This window comes from Westerdykella ornata, assembly GCF_010094085.1.
Source record: "Westerdykella ornata strain CBS 379.55 unplaced genomic scaffold EI97scaffold_12, whole genome shotgun sequence".
Taxonomy (NCBI): Eukaryota; Fungi; Ascomycota; class Dothideomycetes; order Pleosporales; family Sporormiaceae; genus Westerdykella; species Westerdykella ornata.
The window spans coordinates 204894-220127 of NW_022986862.1; the positions used below are offsets into that span (position 1 = coordinate 204894).

At 55.4% G+C, this 15234-nt stretch overlaps 7 protein-coding genes across 7 annotated transcripts; 3 read left to right on the forward strand and 4 right to left on the reverse strand.

Annotated features, from left to right (window-relative positions):
- Positions 1-590: 590 nt before the first annotated feature.
- Positions 591-1404, reverse strand: EI97DRAFT_58315 (uncharacterized protein). The gene has a single exon (XM_033802935.1). The coding sequence runs from the start codon at positions 1236-1238 to the stop codon at positions 753-755; it is 486 nt and encodes a 161-aa protein (XP_033653391.1). The 5' UTR covers positions 1239-1404; the 3' UTR covers positions 591-752.
- On the reverse strand, positions 1257-5109 carry EI97DRAFT_399355 (uncharacterized protein). The gene is made up of 4 exons (XM_033796419.1): positions 4934-5109; positions 4646-4874; positions 2222-4596; positions 1257-2167 (listed from the first exon to the last, which is right to left on the reverse strand). The coding sequence occupies exons 1-4, from the start codon at positions 4969-4971 to the stop codon at positions 1570-1572; spliced, it is 3240 nt and encodes a 1079-aa protein (XP_033653392.1). The 5' UTR covers positions 4972-5109; the 3' UTR covers positions 1257-1569.
- Positions 5110-5752: 643 nt separating this feature from the next.
- On the forward strand, positions 5753-6148 carry EI97DRAFT_378222 (uncharacterized protein; the record flags this gene model as incomplete). Its single annotated transcript, XM_033795654.1, has 3 exons — positions 5753-5907; positions 5971-6031; positions 6086-6148. 3 exons carry the CDS (start codon positions 5753-5755, stop codon positions 6146-6148), a joined length of 279 nt encoding a protein of 92 aa, XP_033653393.1.
- Positions 6149-7481: 1333 nt separating this feature from the next.
- On the forward strand, positions 7482-10069 carry EI97DRAFT_467585 (uncharacterized protein). The gene is made up of 3 exons (XM_033801608.1): positions 7482-8152; positions 8206-9205; positions 9292-10069. Exons 1-3 carry the CDS (start codon positions 7676-7678, stop codon positions 9864-9866), a joined length of 2052 nt encoding a protein of 683 aa, XP_033653394.1. The 5' UTR covers positions 7482-7675; the 3' UTR covers positions 9867-10069.
- A 52-nt stretch (positions 10070-10121) lies between these two features.
- On the reverse strand, positions 10122-12236 carry EI97DRAFT_433805 (uncharacterized protein). The gene is made up of 3 exons (XM_033798462.1): positions 11530-12236; positions 11052-11417; positions 10122-10996 (listed from the first exon to the last, which is right to left on the reverse strand). The coding sequence occupies exons 1-3, from the start codon at positions 12053-12055 to the stop codon at positions 10332-10334; spliced, it is 1557 nt and encodes a 518-aa protein (XP_033653395.1). The 5' UTR covers positions 12056-12236; the 3' UTR covers positions 10122-10331.
- Positions 12237-12402: 166 nt separating this feature from the next.
- EI97DRAFT_433806 (alpha/beta-hydrolase) lies at positions 12403-13894 on the reverse strand. The gene is made up of 5 exons (XM_033798463.1): positions 13714-13894; positions 13604-13658; positions 13486-13555; positions 12780-13402; positions 12403-12728 (listed from the first exon to the last, which is right to left on the reverse strand). Exons 1-5 carry the CDS (start codon positions 13777-13779, stop codon positions 12616-12618), a joined length of 927 nt encoding a protein of 308 aa, XP_033653396.1. The 5' UTR covers positions 13780-13894; the 3' UTR covers positions 12403-12615.
- A 271-nt stretch (positions 13895-14165) lies between these two features.
- EI97DRAFT_378367 (uncharacterized protein) lies at positions 14166-15219 on the forward strand (the record flags this gene model as incomplete). Its single annotated transcript, XM_033795658.1, has 3 exons — positions 14166-14327; positions 14386-14693; positions 14748-15219. The coding sequence occupies 3 exons, from the start codon at positions 14166-14168 to the stop codon at positions 15217-15219; spliced, it is 942 nt and encodes a 313-aa protein (XP_033653397.1).
- Positions 15220-15234: the final 15 nt, after the last annotated feature.

Below are 15234 nucleotides of genomic sequence, written 5' to 3' on the forward strand. Positions count from 1 at the left end.
GAGTGGATGCGATTCGATAGTATAATCGATCCGGATTCGAGTAGGCTTCGATGGCAGTCGTCCGGTAGCCTCGTCCAGATGGCAGCTCTCTCAGCGCTGAAAAGCCGTAAAGGATAAGTCGAACTCGTCGCAAAGTGTCCCAGACGACAAAATCTCCCCTCTATCGCAATCGTAATAGGTCCAACTCTTTCCACGCACTTTTGGAAACAATCTCTCAAAATCTCTTGACAGCAAAGCCAACCAGCTCTGCTTCGAGTCGAACGAAAAGACGCATCTCAAATCTGCCGTTCACCACTCTTTCTCTCCCAAGGCGGGCGGCATCCAGCCCATCAAATACCAGCTGCACACACACGCACACAACCCCAGCCGGACGGGAAACCCAAAGGGAACCCGGCAGCAAAAGCTTGCTTTTGCACACCCACCACATGCATACTCTGCACGGCGGTTGGCCGCAACGTCGAACACACAATTCACCATTGCTGCCCGGGGGCGTTCCAATTGGCGAATCCCGCCTTTTCCACTCACAAGTCCCCCTCTGCCGCCACGCCCGCTCCCATCACATTTGACCCAGTAGTGGGCGTCCTGCGCGACCAATCACGTCCCTACAATGCATGTGCCCGCATTGCTGCCCCTGCGCGCACTCATGGACGCACGTTAATCGATTCGAGGGGGTAATATCCAGCGCGGCTGGTAATTGGACCGAGGGGGTTAGGGGTAGTGAGAGAACATACCCACAGTCTGTACCGTCCTCATCATGTTTTTCCCATACAGTCATCCCCCTCATCCACCAGTCGCACCAGCTCGCTACCTTTCTCTGCTGTCCGTAGAAATTCTGCAAGGCTCCGTAAGCACCGTATAGTCAGACGCCACATACGCTGTCCCATAAGCGTCTCCTCCGTCATCCCTTCAATCCTGGTAGATAGACACATCGACAAGCCGATATTGATATTGCCGCTCCCTCTGAACGAGCAGTGTCCGCAACGCAAGTGGAGTGAGCATCGCAAAAACGGCAAACCGTCATGGACAATCCGGCGCTTGGGACCGCTTGCGTTTCGGTATGGCGCGGGCGCGTAAAAATCCCTCTGTGATGAACTGAGGTAGTCCGTAGAAGATGATCGCAAAGGTTGACGAGGAAGCGTGGGCGTCTCCGTGGCCAGTAGGAAGGAGCCTATGTGTCTCCGAAGCGCATTGGAATTTCCCATCACATGCTCTTCATGCAGATTCCATCCATTTGGCATCTCAACTTGTCTCAAATAATGTCACGTGTGTGTATGTCCAATTCCTCAGTCGTTCAAGACAGCATTGGATCCTGAATTAACTTTTCCATGCTGTAATTGCAGAAATGTCATTCGCTAGATACACACTGGACTCTTCGGAGCGTCCAATCCACTTTCGTACCTGCAAGAAGCACACCGGCCAACTCCCACCCGGCCACTTTTCCTGATCCCATTCGTAACCGTTAGTGCAGCTTCATGTCGAATCGCCGAATCGTTACTACGAAATGCATCCTGACCCATACGGTATTCTCCCAGTCTATGCATCAAGCCACCTTCCAAAACCACATACTGTTTACTCGCGTCTCCTGGAAGCGAAAGCACCGGGCCTGTACTTTCCGTCGGTAGAAGGCTGGGCGGGAGGAGGAGGTGCGGATTCCCGCTCGTTCTCGCGGCCGCCACGGCGGGCTGGGGGAACGAATGCACCAGTCGAAGCAGGAGACATCCGTTCCTTGTCGTCGGTGAATCGCGGACGAGGAGGCTCATAGCGGCCTCCAGCGTTGGCGGGTGACTCGCGACGCTCAAGACCACGACCGCTCCCTTCACGTTCACGCCATCCCGATGATGGGGGAGCCGGGCTGGTCTCCGCACCACGATTGCGCAGAGCGGGAGGAACATAGCCGGTCCTCTTGGGAGGCTCGGGCTGAGCCTCAGCCGCCGGGCCCGGTGCTGCGGTGCCTTGAGCTTCAGCAGCCTTCTTGGCCGCTTCACGCTCACGCCATGACGGCTTCGCGCCGGCAAGGTTGAGTCTGGGCCGTTCACCCTCCGCAGCGAGTGCGGGCGCGGGTGCAGCTCGCTCCGCAGCAAAACCGCCAGATGCCTTCATGGCCGCACGTCTGGCCTCGGCTTCCTCCTCGCGCTGGCGCTGTCGGGCTGCAATCTCGTCGAGCTTCCTACAATGATCGTTAACAACCTGCACCTCTCTAGTGAGAAGACAGTCGACGTACCTTCTCTCTTCTTCGCGCCTCGCCTTCTCCTCAGCGAAACGTGCGCGCTTCTCTTCCTCTGCCTTCTCCCTGGCCTCCCTCTCGGCCCTCTCCCGCTCCTCTTGTTCCCTCTGTCGCCGTTCGGCCTCTTCCCGCTCCCGTCTTTCCTTTGCCCGTTGTGCCTTGATGTCCCGGATACGTGCAGCCTTCTTGGCCTCGAGCTCCTTCTGAGCCTGCTTGCTGCGCCGCTCAAACTCGGCCTTACGCTGCTGCTTGACTTCACTCACGAACTTCTGATATGTCGGCACGAGCCTGGATAGGCGGTGCTTGAGCGCAACGTCTTCCTTGTGCTTCTCTTCCGCTTCCTTGAGCTCCTCGGCCTTGGCCTTCTCATACGCCTCAAGGTCCGCCTTCATCTGCCGCTCGTAGTCTTCCTTCAGATGCTTGATTTCTTCCTTGCGGTAGGCGCGCTCCAGATGATCGATCCTCTTTCCAGTGACGCGCAACTGCTCGCCGAGCAGGTTCTTCTCCTTCTCCAGAGCAGCCAACTTCAGGGCACGGATACGGGCCGAGTCCAGCTCAGTGATGTCTTCGGGGATCTCAATATCCACCTTGGTGCCCTGCTTGAGCTCCTTGAGCTGCTTCTCGATTTCTTCACGCTGTACTCGTTGTTGTTCGGCCTGGATGCGCTGTTGGGTGCGGATGCGCTGCTCCTCGGCCAATCGCTTAGCCTCCTCCTCCCGCAGTTGCTGAGCGCGAAGCAACTTCTTGCTATGCTCCTCGCTCTCCTTCGCCTGCTGCGCTCGGAGTGCTGCCTCCTTCCTTTGGGCAATGATGTCGCGGCGGGCCAAAGCCTCCTGGTGCTCCTTCTCGGCGCCTTCTTGAGCGCGATGGAGGGCGGCCTCCCGGGCCTTGTTCCGCTCCTCATTGAACGAAGGATCAACGTACTGGCACGTAACGAACAATGACTTGGCCAGGCGTGTGAGTGTAGAACGGACAATTTCGGCAGGAGTGCTCTGGAGACGTTGTACAGATCGGAGCTCGACTTCGGCAGAGCCGGCACCGGAGCCAGGATGCATTGCCTTGGCAGAGGAAAACACGTCGGAATCGAAGGTAAGAACACCAGTGGCATGGTCAATTCTAATGGCCAGGTCGCCCTTCTTGCACCCATTCATGATGAACTTTTCAATCGTGCTGCTGGAGACTTGGAACGGATCGGGGAATTGGGCAAGATCAAGGACGAACTTGATCTCAACCGAGTCGTAAACCTGAGACAGCTGCTGGAAAAGGCGGGTGAGAATAACCTGTTGGAGCGGACCAACATATCTCTTGAGCTCCTCATCAGCGCCGATTTGAGAGAGGATGGGAGAAATCTTTTTGCAGATAGAAAGAGGGTGGAAGTCGACTTCGAGGATGTTGTAGAGATCGCGGATCTCGGGACGAGCACGTTTGAGCAGGCCTTTGCTAAGGGCGTCCTTGAACAGAATGGCCCGAGTGGGAGCCTGAGTCATGCCCAGCAGGTTTGTAAGGCGAGAGTTCTTGTTCTTCCTCGCTTCGTCAACGTCGACGAGTGCGCCTCGGGAGCGAGAGGTGCTGATCACGGGAATGGAGAGAGCCGAGAGAAGGACAAAAGAAGCAGCCTTGGTCATATCGGCCTCGGTGACGGCCGGATTGTCCTTCTTGGGGCTAAGTCCGGACGCGACAGCGGCGGCGGATTGGCGAAGGAGATTGTAGTACCTGCTCCAAGCCGCAGCATGGAACAGGTAGTTTTCGCTGACCAAGAAAATCCGGGTGAGCTTCTCAAAGTAGTTTGCCATCATGATGTTCTTGGCGGGACGCTTGCTGAGGCTGAGGAGGGTGTGAATGTCCTCAACGCTCCTGAACGCTTCCTGCCAGAGCTCGAGCTCGACTGCGACATTGAGCTGCTGAAACCGGGTATCCAAATGCCTCTGCAGAGTGTCCGGGTCGGACAGGTTGATGGCGTGCATCTGAGAGGAGAATTTGGCGGCATTCTGGAGATGGTTCCGCAAAAGCTCGCAAAGACGGCGAAACTCGGTCTTGCGCGCATACTTGGAGCAGAACTGGAACGCCTGGTGGGCCGTCGTCTGGTACATGGTCTCCAGGCGAGCATTGTTCTTGAAGATGTCGAGAACTGTCCGGTATGCCTCCCACAGGAACTTCAACCAGGGGGTAACGATGGCGCGGTCGGTACGGTCACGGGACTGCTCGCCGGAGACTGTGGATAGGAGAATAGATTCGGGGGTCTCGGAGGCCTCGAGGTCTTCAATGTTCTGAGTGGCGGTGGTGGTCTCCAGGGTAGATTGCACCTCGTCGGCCTTGGCCTGAGCTTCGGTAACTTTCTGCTCCGCGAGTTCGATGAAGCGTTTGAAGACGGTCTACATTGGGGTCAGCCCTGTCCGTCCTTGCAATGTGAGTCTGGCCTACCTCGATGGTGCCGACGTTGGTGTTCTGTGCGGTGTTCTTATATTGGTAGAGGCCATCCTTGGCGAGTTTTCCTTTGCGGAGGTCGACGCAAAGTTCGACAAAGAGGATCATCACCGGCTCGAGGGAAGCGATGGGGCTGTTGCGAGTCCGCTTGGAGATGACATGTTCGTGAAGGATTTGCAGGGCAGCCTGCGGTTGTTGGACACCGATGAGTTCTTGGGCACGCTTGCTGGGCAGGAGGGTTAGCAAGGGAAAGTCCCATGCGGCACTGTTAGGGACGCGACGAACAGAGTATTCTCAGGCTTGCTGTGCGGCGGAGGCGCCATGCTGGGCAGTCTGGATCGGGAGATTCGACTGCTCGAGATGCTTTGGCGGGGAGCGCAGCGGCGGGGGGTTGAATCTGGTTGCGGTCGCCTGCCGTTGTGACGAAAATCGCAGAGGGCTCTATCGTGGGTGATGCTGAGTCAGCGGGCGGGCGAATCACGGGGCGCCGCGATCAAGTGCTGGGCGAACGTGTTCGCCATCCCCCCGCTTTTGAATACTGCCTGCAAAGATGCGAGCCTACGGATTCACAACACTCAGTTCTACTTCACTTTCTATTATTTCGTCTTCCAGGTCAACCCCCAATCTCGTGACTCCTGCTCGACTCGGCGGTGAGCACTGAGGAGGCAAACCTCATTTCTGGAAGACAACGCTAAGCCGCATCTGTCCGCTGGCCAGGGTTGGCTAGGATAGTGCCGTTCTCGCACCCCGAACCCCTTCCCCCGGCCGCCAACCTCCCCTTCGAGCACCGCACCCTCCTCATCATCGAGCTCATCGCCAGCAGACTTTGGTGCCATAGAGGCCGCCGCAGTCTCGCTCTCCGCGTTGAATTGACAACCGCTCGGTCCTGCTGGGCTCGCCCACCGCCGTTCCTTTCCCGCCATCTCTCCTGTCTCCTGTCCAGCATCGCTGCTGGCACCAACGAACCCACTCGTCGCGCGCCTCCTGTTTGGAACCGACATCCTTCACACATCCTCGCTCTCCCCTCTCAACACCTGACATCGTTTACCTTTGGTTGAATTCGACGCATACACGCCCTCCGAACGCCAATCATCTCATCGCACGATGCCCGCCGCGTATGAGCTCCGCCCTGGTGAGACGGGCAAGAGCAAGAAGCAGAGCATGGCGGAGCTGAAGCTTCGCCGGTTGACTGAGTTGAACCAACGCTTACGGGAAGATTTGGAGCGCCGCAGGATACCCGTATCAGAAGCCGCGTTAGAGTATGCCTATCCAATGGACATTTCGCCGTCTCGAAGAAGCCCTGCTGACATGTGCCCTCGCAGCCTCATTGCATTCACGGATAAAGAGCCCAAGGACTGGATGGTGCCCTCACGCTGGGGAACGGTGCGTAGTCCGGAGTCCATTGCTGGCAAGTGACGCTGCTGACCAGGCATGCAGATTGATAAGCGCGACGACCCATATGCGCCTCAACAGAGCAACGGCTGCTGCGCTGTAATGTGAGATCGAGAGCACAGTGGGATGTAGGTGGTCATCATGTCAACAAGCACACGGCGTTCATGCGGAGCCTCTTCACGGCAGAATTTCAGATACCTTTTCCCTTCGCTTCTTGGCGGCAGCAGCGACAGGCACAGTTGTGGGTGGTGGGGATAATGCCCATGGTGGGGTGGGAAAGTTGAGAATATTTATGGACCAGCCATGTATTTTTCTTTTCTTTTTATTTTTTTCCTTTCAGCCATGTGTAAACTAAGGAAAAAGAGGGTTGCCGGCTGCCGCATTTTGTATGGCGGGCGTGCGGAAGGGAATTTGTAGCAGGAGATGAGTGTGTTGTGTGTCTGTTTCTGAAGCCTACCATTCTTTGCCTCTTCAGGCATATTTTCTCCGTTTATGAAGGAATACAAGACCATTTTCTAATGCCACATTATTTGGTCGGATTTTTGTGATGGTGCTGAGGTGTCTCTTCCAACCGAGGCAAATATAGGGGCAGACGTCCAGCACTGCAAGCGAAGTCGTTGAAGTTTGGGAAGATTCTGCAAGTAAACGCGGGGACCGAGAAAACCGCGAGATGAGCCACACGACGCACAGGCGCCTTTTGGAGGACGACGGACTCATGGCGGACAGGCTTCGCGAACGAATTGAGCTTCGTTCTTGGGGCTGGATGGGCGGCGCTGAGGGCCGGGGTTTGCATGGCGATTATTGGGGGTCCAAGTTCTGAGGCGGGGAGATTGCTGCAATTGGGTGAAAGGGTGGGATGCAAAGTGGGAGCGTGGCTGCAATCCGTCTGGGGGTGGCAGATCTAGATGGAGGTTTCTGTATGTTCTCTGTGGTGAAAAGGAGGCATTTGTTCAGTTGTTTCGAACCTTCTTCTGGACAGAGAATGATACTCTGCCATGGCGATTCGGTGGACGCTTTCCTACCCGAGTCGTATTATTATTTCCCCACTATTCGGGTGTCTTCTCGAATCGAAGTTAGCATACTCCGTGAGCCGGTGAAAGTCCGTGTTGGTGGACCCTCTCTAGCATCAATCATCATCATAGGTCTGAAACAGCCAGGCCATGTTGCGATTCTCGCTGAGGCGGTGCATGTGTGTGTAGAGGAAAGAAAAATTGTCTTGTTCTTCTACCAAGTAGATACTCCGTACCCTGGCGCTTTATGAAGAGCAGGTGATCTACTCTAGCACCGTCACGAGCGCCGCAGAAGGGACTGCTGCAAGCCCACAGGCAAAGCGCAGCAGTGGGCAGAATTGGTTCGTCTTATCAAATCCGTGGGGTTGAGTTGAGCATCCCGGTGCCTTTTTGCGGCGGGCCGGCTGCTGCAAGGTCTGCACATCGGTCTTCTTTCCCCACCAGACCAGACCCTTCACCTCGACCCTTCAAACCACAACTGAACCTTTCGGAGCCCTTTTTTCGCGACAAGAACGACACCTTTCGCCCTCCTCTGCGCAGCGAGGACGACCGTCCTTCGCCATCCGCGCGCCTTCTGAGCCTCCCCTCCCGCCTCCCACCCATTTCCATACCTGACGGGCCCGCAATGGACGGATTCGGCGATTCCGCATGGACCAACGCCCACCAGTTCCAGCCCACCGACCAACAAGACTTCAACTCCCTGCTCGACCTCGATCTCGATCTCGACAACTTCTCCAATCCTCAGGGCCCGGACAATGCTCAGAATACCTACGATGACCTCGCAAATTCCTTCGACACTCAACACTTCTTCAGCCCCCAGGTTCTGCCTGACCAACACCATGGCGCCCACTCTGGCCAGCAAGACCACTATCAACTGCAACAGCAGCATCCACATCAAGCGAATGGAGCCATGACACAGCCCACAGACATGTTCGGCAATACAATGCAACAGTACGACAACCCCATGGCAACCTACGCGATGCATCCAGCCATCCCGCCTACCCCCAATAGCGCCGAGATGCACCCCAATGCCGCCCAGTACCTGCAGCAAAAGCGCGTTCAGATTGCCGAACAGGGCTTCTACCCGCACAACGACGATGGTGTATGTCAATCTCCGTCCGTCTCTACAACTTTGCAATGCTAACGCAGTCGTAGTCCTTCACACCTCTTGGTACCCCCGCCGTCACCCCCAACGACGTCATGCACAACGGACCTGACTTCGGTGTGGCCCCTGGGGCCTACTTCAGCCCTCTGGTATCGCCGGCTCTCAATGCGCAAAATCACCCGCATATCCAGATGCAGTCCGGCCAGGGCAATGGCTCCGGCAGCTCCGCCGAGGCATCTCCTACAGTCGCCAATGTGACTCTGAATGCCGACTCGGTCATGGCACCGCCAGAGCAAGGCAGGAGGAGTAATCTGAGGGGCAACAAAAGGGGTGCACCGGGGAGCGCCAACGGACCTTCTTTGCTGGGCAAGTCTTCGGTCCAGAAATCCAGCCGGAGGAAAGTCACGGCCTCTGGAATGACCAAGGGGTCTAGCGAGTCGCCCACCAGTTCCCAAGGCCAGACACTGGGCTCTATGCTGGGCACTGCACAAACCTCTAGCGGTAATGCGAACTCGCAGTCCGTCTCTACTTCTCCCGAGTCCACGTCCCACCCAATGGGTCCGCCTCCTAGACCGGGTTCAGTCTTGCATTCACCGGATCCTTTCGGTCACGGTTTCCACTCACCGGCCATCCTCTCTCAAGGCGGTATGACACCTCCGACACCAGCTGCGGGGTTTCAACAGTCTGTTGGCTTCTCGGGCTTTCCAATGTTGGAGGATCTCAGCCTGCCGGAAGCATCATTGGCAAAGACGCCATTGCCTCGCTCCGATACGGCCATCTTGGATAACAGTGGAGGCGTGGAAGGACAGAAGCCACCGAAGCTGGCAGTAAACACCCCCGCAGGCGTCGGAGGGGTCTCTGGGAGGCCGAGTCCCATGCTCAGTGCTGTAAATTCGCCGACCAGCCCTGCATTTACCGCTGGAATGAAGAGGCCGGAATCAAGGATGGCTCGCAACACCAAGAAGCGGGGAAGCGTCTCCACGGCCCCGAGTCCCGCTATAAGGCCCAAGATATCCCCCAATATCAAACCGCTGATTGCGCAGCAGGGCGGTAAGTCTCTTAGAACATGTCCTCTACGTATACTCCGTCTTTGAAATTGCGTTTTTTGTTTTATACGATAACTAACAGCATAACAGCCAACCCTTCCCCCGACGACCACGCCCGCCTCCTCGCCACGCGCTCCAACTACCAAAACATCATCGACGGCACCAACGTCCCGGGTCTCAACTACCCGACCTCGCTCTCCGCGAACCTGACGCAGAAGAAGCAGAGCCACAAAGTAGCCGAACAGCATCGCAGGAACAGGCTGAATGTTGCGCTGGCGCAGCTGGACGCCTTACTGCCCGGTTCGCCGAAGATTTTGGCTAGAGATGCTGCTGCGAATGGAAAGAATGGGATCAAGAGCGAGGGTAACGGGAGCGGCAGTGGGGACGGAGAGGAAGGGGGAAGCGCGACGGCGGGGAACAGTGCGAGCTCGAAGGCGGAGAAGGTGGAGATGGCGGTGAAGTATATCCAGGAGCTGAAGAGCAGGATTGAGGCGCTGGAGAGGGAGAAGAGTGGTGGTGGTGGTGGGGAAGAGGGGAAGGAGACGCAAGTGGAGAGGATGCAGATCGATGAGGTGAGGGGGAAGGCGGAAACGTTAGTGTCACAACAGGGTGAGGCGGAGGCACGGAGTAGTACGAGTGAGGCTTCTGAACGGAGTCCCGATTGAGAGGTCCGGATCAATGAATGCTTTGCATACACTGAAGAAGGGGTTTGGGGACCTGGGAGGAAGATTATGATATTTGTGAATACCCCCATATGTATGACGACGATGACGATGATGAGTACATAGGCCAGATCGATGAGTGATACCCTGATAAATATAAATAAGGAAATGAGGCTTGACGCGTATCCGTACGTGCGTAGTTGAGGAATGTCATCAACAGTCACTTTTGCTCGCATGGACGAATGTAGTACGCTAATTGCTGCTCATTGAGCTGGTATTTATGAGCAGGAACTCTACGCGTAGGCGGCCGTCTTCGAAAGAGGGTGATATAGAAGAGCTGGTTCTACCGTCATTTGCAATGGTAGCCAACATGACCCGGGAGTCTGAATCTGCAATTCCAACCCCCAAAACGCCGAATCCCGCCTTGCCCTATATACATGCACACAATGTATTTATTGTACAGTCGCCCTATCGTCTCTTGCGTACGCTCTCTTTGGTCTCTTCTTCGTGTGCATGGCTATGCTCATGCTCATGCTCATGCTCATGCTCACGCTCACGCTCTACCTCAGGAGTCGACCTCGCGCTATCATCTCCAGCAATAAACTCATCCAGATAATCATGCTCAGCCGAATCCTTTGACACGAACCGCACCCGCACGCGCTTCACGCCCCGCACCTTAGCTCCCAACCTCTCCCTCACAAGCTCCTCGACGCCTCGCGTCTGCTCAATAGACCACTGCCCAGGAGCCGCCAGCTCGAGATCAATCAGGTAATTCTGGCCGGACTTGATGCCCTGCACCGCTCGTATCTCGACGTGTTGCGCCTCCGAGCCGGAGTTGATATTAACATCCGCCAGCGCCCTGAGCGTGGCTCTTCGGACATTATCCCTCATTTCCTTGTCGATGCCGACGTCGGCGAGTTCGAAGAGGGCCATTTTTGTGTTGGCCCAGCCGGCCTGGACGACCATCATGGAGATGATGAGGCCGCCGACGGGGTCGAGCCACTGCGCGTTGCGGAGCAGGTTCGAGCCGGCGATCATGACGAGGGCGACGAAGGCGGTCAGGGAGTCGACGCGGTGGTGGTAGGCGTTGGAGGCGAGGACGGAGGATTTGCGGTCTTTGGCGACTTTGAGGGCTAAGTAGGCTGTTAGCATGATGTGATGCAGAAGCATATGTGTGGAGCAACGTACTCGCTCGATACAGCCACTCCTTGATCAAAATGGACCCCGCTGCCAACCACGCAGCGTGTATACTCGGCCCCAGCTCGCCGACCCCGTGGTGGTGTCCGTGGCTGTGAGGGAGAAGCCCCCAATGTGCCGCCCACTCCGCGAACTCGGGCAGGAATTGCTGGCACAGAGCGATGATGGCCGCCCAGCCCATCATGAGCCCGCCTCCTAGTAGGATCCCGCTCACGCCCAGCGATCCTAGGCTTTCCACTTTTCCGTAGCCGCTGGGGAATCGCGCCGACGGGGGTTTGAGAGACCACGATACTGTGGCTAGCGTCATGACGTCGCTGACCAGGTCGGTGAGGGCGTGTATGGCGTCGGCGACCAGAGCTGGTGAGGGCCGGTGGTTAGCGTTTATCATCGAAAAAAAAAGACGCAAAACATATTCCCATCACAGGGACAACAGCTACTATTACGCCGGGGTACTTCTGGGTTTACTCGCCTTGACTGTTGAAAACGTAGCCCCCGAGACCCTTGGACAGCGCCATGCCGAGATTGACATAAAGCCCAATGCGCGTGATCCGGACGCCCGCATCCTTCTTGTTCGACGAGATCAGATACGTGTTATCGTGCGCGTGGTGGTGGTGTCCGTGGCCGGCGTGGCCGCGGCGCTGTTGTTGCTGCTGCTGCGTCGATGTCATGATGGGAGGAGGAAGAGGAGATGGAGGAGGGGGGAGGTGTCGTCCGCGATGCAGCACCGCCGTCGAAAACGACCAATTGACGGTGGTAGGTCGTCGTCGGGTCGATGACGCCGCAGAAGCGGTCGAGGAAGTGCGCAACACGCGCCGCTGGAGAGATGTCACCGCTGCGGGGGAGCCTGTGCCTGTGCCTGGGCCTGTGCCTGCACCGCCGTTTGTCGCTGCTGTCGCCGCAATCTGGATGTAAAGTGGTGAACGTGGCCCGTCGCAGCAACGCACGCGTCCACGGCACTGGCTAAACAGCAGGCCATTTGTGTTGCGCAGTAACATAGATGAGCGAATTGGGGTCAGCAGGGTGCTCGCTGCTGCTGGTTGGGTGTGAATGGAGCCAGCTTTTCCAAGGGGGTTTCTTTTCTATTGGCGATTTGAGTGGGTTTTGAGGAATGGCTCGAGAGAGGGAAACCTCGGCGCGATTTGTGTCTGGTTTTCTAAGTTGAGGGTGATGCGAGATGGTCTTTTGGGCGCTGATTCTCGTCCAGAATTATTTTAACTACCAGCCCTGGTGCGCCAATCACGTCATGCCAGTGTCCGCATGCTGACGGGCAGTCAATGTTGTTGACTATCTCAACTATTCAACAGGTGCTTCCCTACAGGAATGGATTTGGAGTTCTTGAAATGTTCATGGTTGACATTAGGAAGTACATTTCTACAATACCCGTACATTTATAACTCATTACCATCTACGCTATTTTGGTAACAAACAAATGTACGTAATATGAAGGTACGTCTACTAGCTTCCCAAGATGCGCGGAGAAGGACAGTCGCTATGGGGATTCCAAATCATTAGACATTCACACATGACACTCCTACACTGCCCTTCAGCTCCCCACCTACAACCTCGGTCGCTGGACATCTGATTGTACCGGATCCACGGAGCGAGCAAGAATCCAGTCCACCATATCCTTCAGAAACGCCGGTCCATATGGCTCCGGTTCATCATGCACTGTTCGAATTAGTACTCTTAGCGCAAACAAACAGATCATCATATACTTACAACGATGGAAATGCCCCTCATACGACTTGAAGTCCTTATCCTTGGCCGTAACACATGTTTCCGCAAACCTCTTGGAAGCATAGTAATCTGTGATGCCGTCCTCATCTCCATGCGCAATCCATATCCTCGTCACGCCTCCCTCGCCCGCATCATCTGGAATCTTAATCTTCCCGCTTGCGAGTTCCATAGTTCGGTCCAGCATCCCAGCAAGCCCCTCAAGGGTGCCCATGTTGTGACACAGCTCGTCCGTCTCAAACGCCTTGCACACCTCTGGATCTCTCGATACGAGCTTCACATCCAAATGACTCTTCATCTGTCTCTTTGGGAACAACTTGCCCACCATTCGTCCCAGCACGACGGTGATGATCGAAGGTTTTGACGCAGGGCTGAAATCGACAAAGGGGGAGATTAACATGTATCCTCGAATGTGTTTACGGATTTCCGAAGGGCCGCGGGCGGCGTAGTATAGGACTTCGCCGCCGCCCATGGAGTGGCCCACTAGGAAGAGAGGGATGGGTGAGGGAATGACAGTCTTCATGAAGGAGGTTATGTCGTCCAGGACCCGGGTTGTGGGGCCTGTTAGTCCGCGTTCTGAGGGCTTTGTGACGGAGCGACCCCATCCTCTGGTGTGGTGTTAGCGAATGAAGAGGGCTCAGCAGATAGAAATATGAAACCGAATATAAGGCTGAAAATAGAAGGACAATACCTTTGATCAAACGTGTAGATCTCAATGCCATGCGAAGCGAGGGCGTCGAAGAACTTGATGTAAGTGTTGCCTATCACGTGTCAAGGGGGTTTTGGTTCAGCAGCATTAAGCGAATTACAGTGGTCGCTGAATCCATGGATGAAGACGACTCGGGCTTTAGCGGGGCCGTTGGCCTGGTACTCTCTTAGCAGGGGATATCTTCAGGAGAGCGGAATCTGATAGACATACCTTCCACGTCTTTGTGTACAGCTTCTGGCCGTCTTCGACGGTGTGCCAGCCTTCTTCAGTGGACATGTTGAGCTGTTGGGTTATGCGATGTGCATATAAAGTCCAGTAGGTATGAAGGGAGAAAAGTTAGCCAACAAAAAGAGTGTTGAAAATAGAGTCCTGTCTTATTCTTCACTTCGGAGAGGAGAGCTGAACTGATGCTGATGTTGAAGGGACATCAGCACGTGGGGGACCGAGGCTTGTTCAAATGTGGTTTAGCGCCGCCTTGACCATGCATATGTCAGGTCGGAACCTTCACAGGCCAACGCTCCCATCCATAACAATACTCGCAGTATTTTCGTTTGAAATGCTTCCGGCGAGGAGATACTATGCGAATTGTTGCACCTAAAACACATCATCTTGGGTACTCCGTGTGGTCTCGTCGTTTCACCGCAACCGTGCCATCTATCAAAATGAAGCATGTCTCGGCGAAAGCATCTCTCAGCCACGAGGAGCGCACAGCTGCAGAACCGCGAGATAAAGGCTTGCACCCTGTTACCATCCGTGATATAACTCCAGTGAACGAACGAATAAGACTGTTCAAGCTCAGTGCAGTCAATGCAAGGGGAATCAAGGTATTTATATTCCTCCTTGTTTCGCCCACCACCGCCTACTATTAACGTATCCGGTAAGTTCCTTCCTGGCCAATGGCTCGACGTCTACATGCCAAATATCTCAAAGGCCGGTGGATTCACAGTCACCTCTTCTCCGCGGTACGGTGCTTCAACCTCCGGGACAGAGGAGTCTGTTCCGTTTGTGGAGTTGGCCATTCAGAAGAGCCCTGAGAACCCCGTGGCGGCATGGCTGTGGAGGGCCCATCAGGATATTCTAGGTACCGTCTTGAATGTTCGCGTGGGTGGGAGTTTTGTGTGGCCGCCGCCAGGGATGGATGAGGAGAGTGTGACGAGAGCCGTCTTTGTTGCCGGTGGAGTGGGGATCAAGTAAGTTCAGTGAATCATTAGTCTTTGAGATAGAGGTTGACGGTCCTCGAATAGCCCACTCATGTCCATGATCACCCATATATGCGAAGATACATCCAGCAAGGCTCACATACATCTGTCGTACTCTACAAAGATGCCTTCGTCGCATTCGGAACAGCATCAAATACTCTTCCTGGATCGAATCGTGCGCCTATTTTCCAATCGAGGATCGTCGTGTTCCTTGGATCTGCACATCACCGGTACCTGGGATGGATCTAAACTTCCGCAAGCTACTGAGTTAGCCAGACAGCTGATGATTTCGGACCCTCAGAGCGGTGGTGCTTCTTTCAACCTTCCAGCTACGTCTGTTCACCAGACCCGGATCAGTATGCAGAGCTTACAGGAAGCTATCGGTCCGGAAGAAGGCCGAGCAACGTCGGTTTATTATGTCTGTGGGCCGCCGAATATGACGGACAGTACAGTTGAGCAGCTGAGGGGAACTCCTGGTATCCGACCTGAGAGAGTGTACTGCGAGAAGTGGTGGTAGCCACTTATCCCGGAG

What these genes read in the sequence shown, in the direction of transcription:
- EI97DRAFT_58315 (XM_033802935.1), bottom strand. Translation starts at nt 1,238, where the DNA reads ATGCCAAATGGATGGAATCTGCATGAAGAGCATGTGATGGGAAATTCC.
- EI97DRAFT_399355 (XM_033796419.1), bottom strand. Translation starts at nt 4,971, where the DNA reads ATGGCGCCTCCGCCGCACAGCAAGCCTGAGAATACTCT. An exon ending in AGCAAGCCTGAGAATACTCT is followed by an intron (nt 4,875 to 4,933) that starts GTTCGTCGCGTC and finishes CCTCCTGCCCAG; the next exon opens with CAAGCGTGCCCAAGAACTCA. An exon ending in CCAACGTCGGCACCATCGAG is followed by an intron (nt 4,597 to 4,645) that starts GTAGGCCAGACT and finishes ACCCCAATGTAG; the next exon opens with ACCGTCTTCAAACGCTTCAT.
- EI97DRAFT_467585 (XM_033801608.1), top strand. Translation starts at nt 7,676, where the DNA reads ATGGACGGATTCGGCGATTCCGCATGGACCAACGCCCACCAGTTCCAG. An exon ending in ACCCGCACAACGACGATGGT is followed by an intron (nt 8,153 to 8,205) that starts GTATGTCAATCT and finishes ACGCAGTCGTAG; the next exon opens with TCCTTCACACCTCTTGGTAC. An exon ending in GCTGATTGCGCAGCAGGGCG is followed by an intron (nt 9,206 to 9,291) that starts GTAAGTCTCTTA and finishes ACAGCATAACAG; the next exon opens with CCAACCCTTCCCCCGACGAC.
- EI97DRAFT_433805 (XM_033798462.1), bottom strand. Translation starts at nt 12,055, where the DNA reads ATGTTACTGCGCAACACAAATGGCCTGCTGTTTAGCCAGTGCCGTGGA. An exon ending in CTACGTTTTCAACAGTCAAG is followed by an intron (nt 11,418 to 11,529) that starts GCGAGTAAACCC and finishes GGCCCTCACCAG; the next exon opens with CTCTGGTCGCCGACGCCATA. An exon ending in GGAGTGGCTGTATCGAGCGA is followed by an intron (nt 10,997 to 11,051) that starts GTACGTTGCTCC and finishes CAGCCTACTTAG; the next exon opens with CCCTCAAAGTCGCCAAAGAC.
- EI97DRAFT_433806 (XM_033798463.1), bottom strand. Translation starts at nt 13,779, where the DNA reads ATGTCCACTGAAGAAGGCTGGCACACCGTCGAAGACGGCCAGAAGCTG. An exon ending in TGTACACAAAGACGTGGAAG is followed by an intron (nt 13,659 to 13,713) that starts GTATGTCTATCA and finishes AGAGAGTACCAG; the next exon opens with GCCAACGGCCCCGCTAAAGC. An exon ending in CCATGGATTCAGCGACCACT is followed by an intron (nt 13,556 to 13,603) that starts GTAATTCGCTTA and finishes GACACGTGATAG; the next exon opens with GCAACACTTACATCAAGTTC.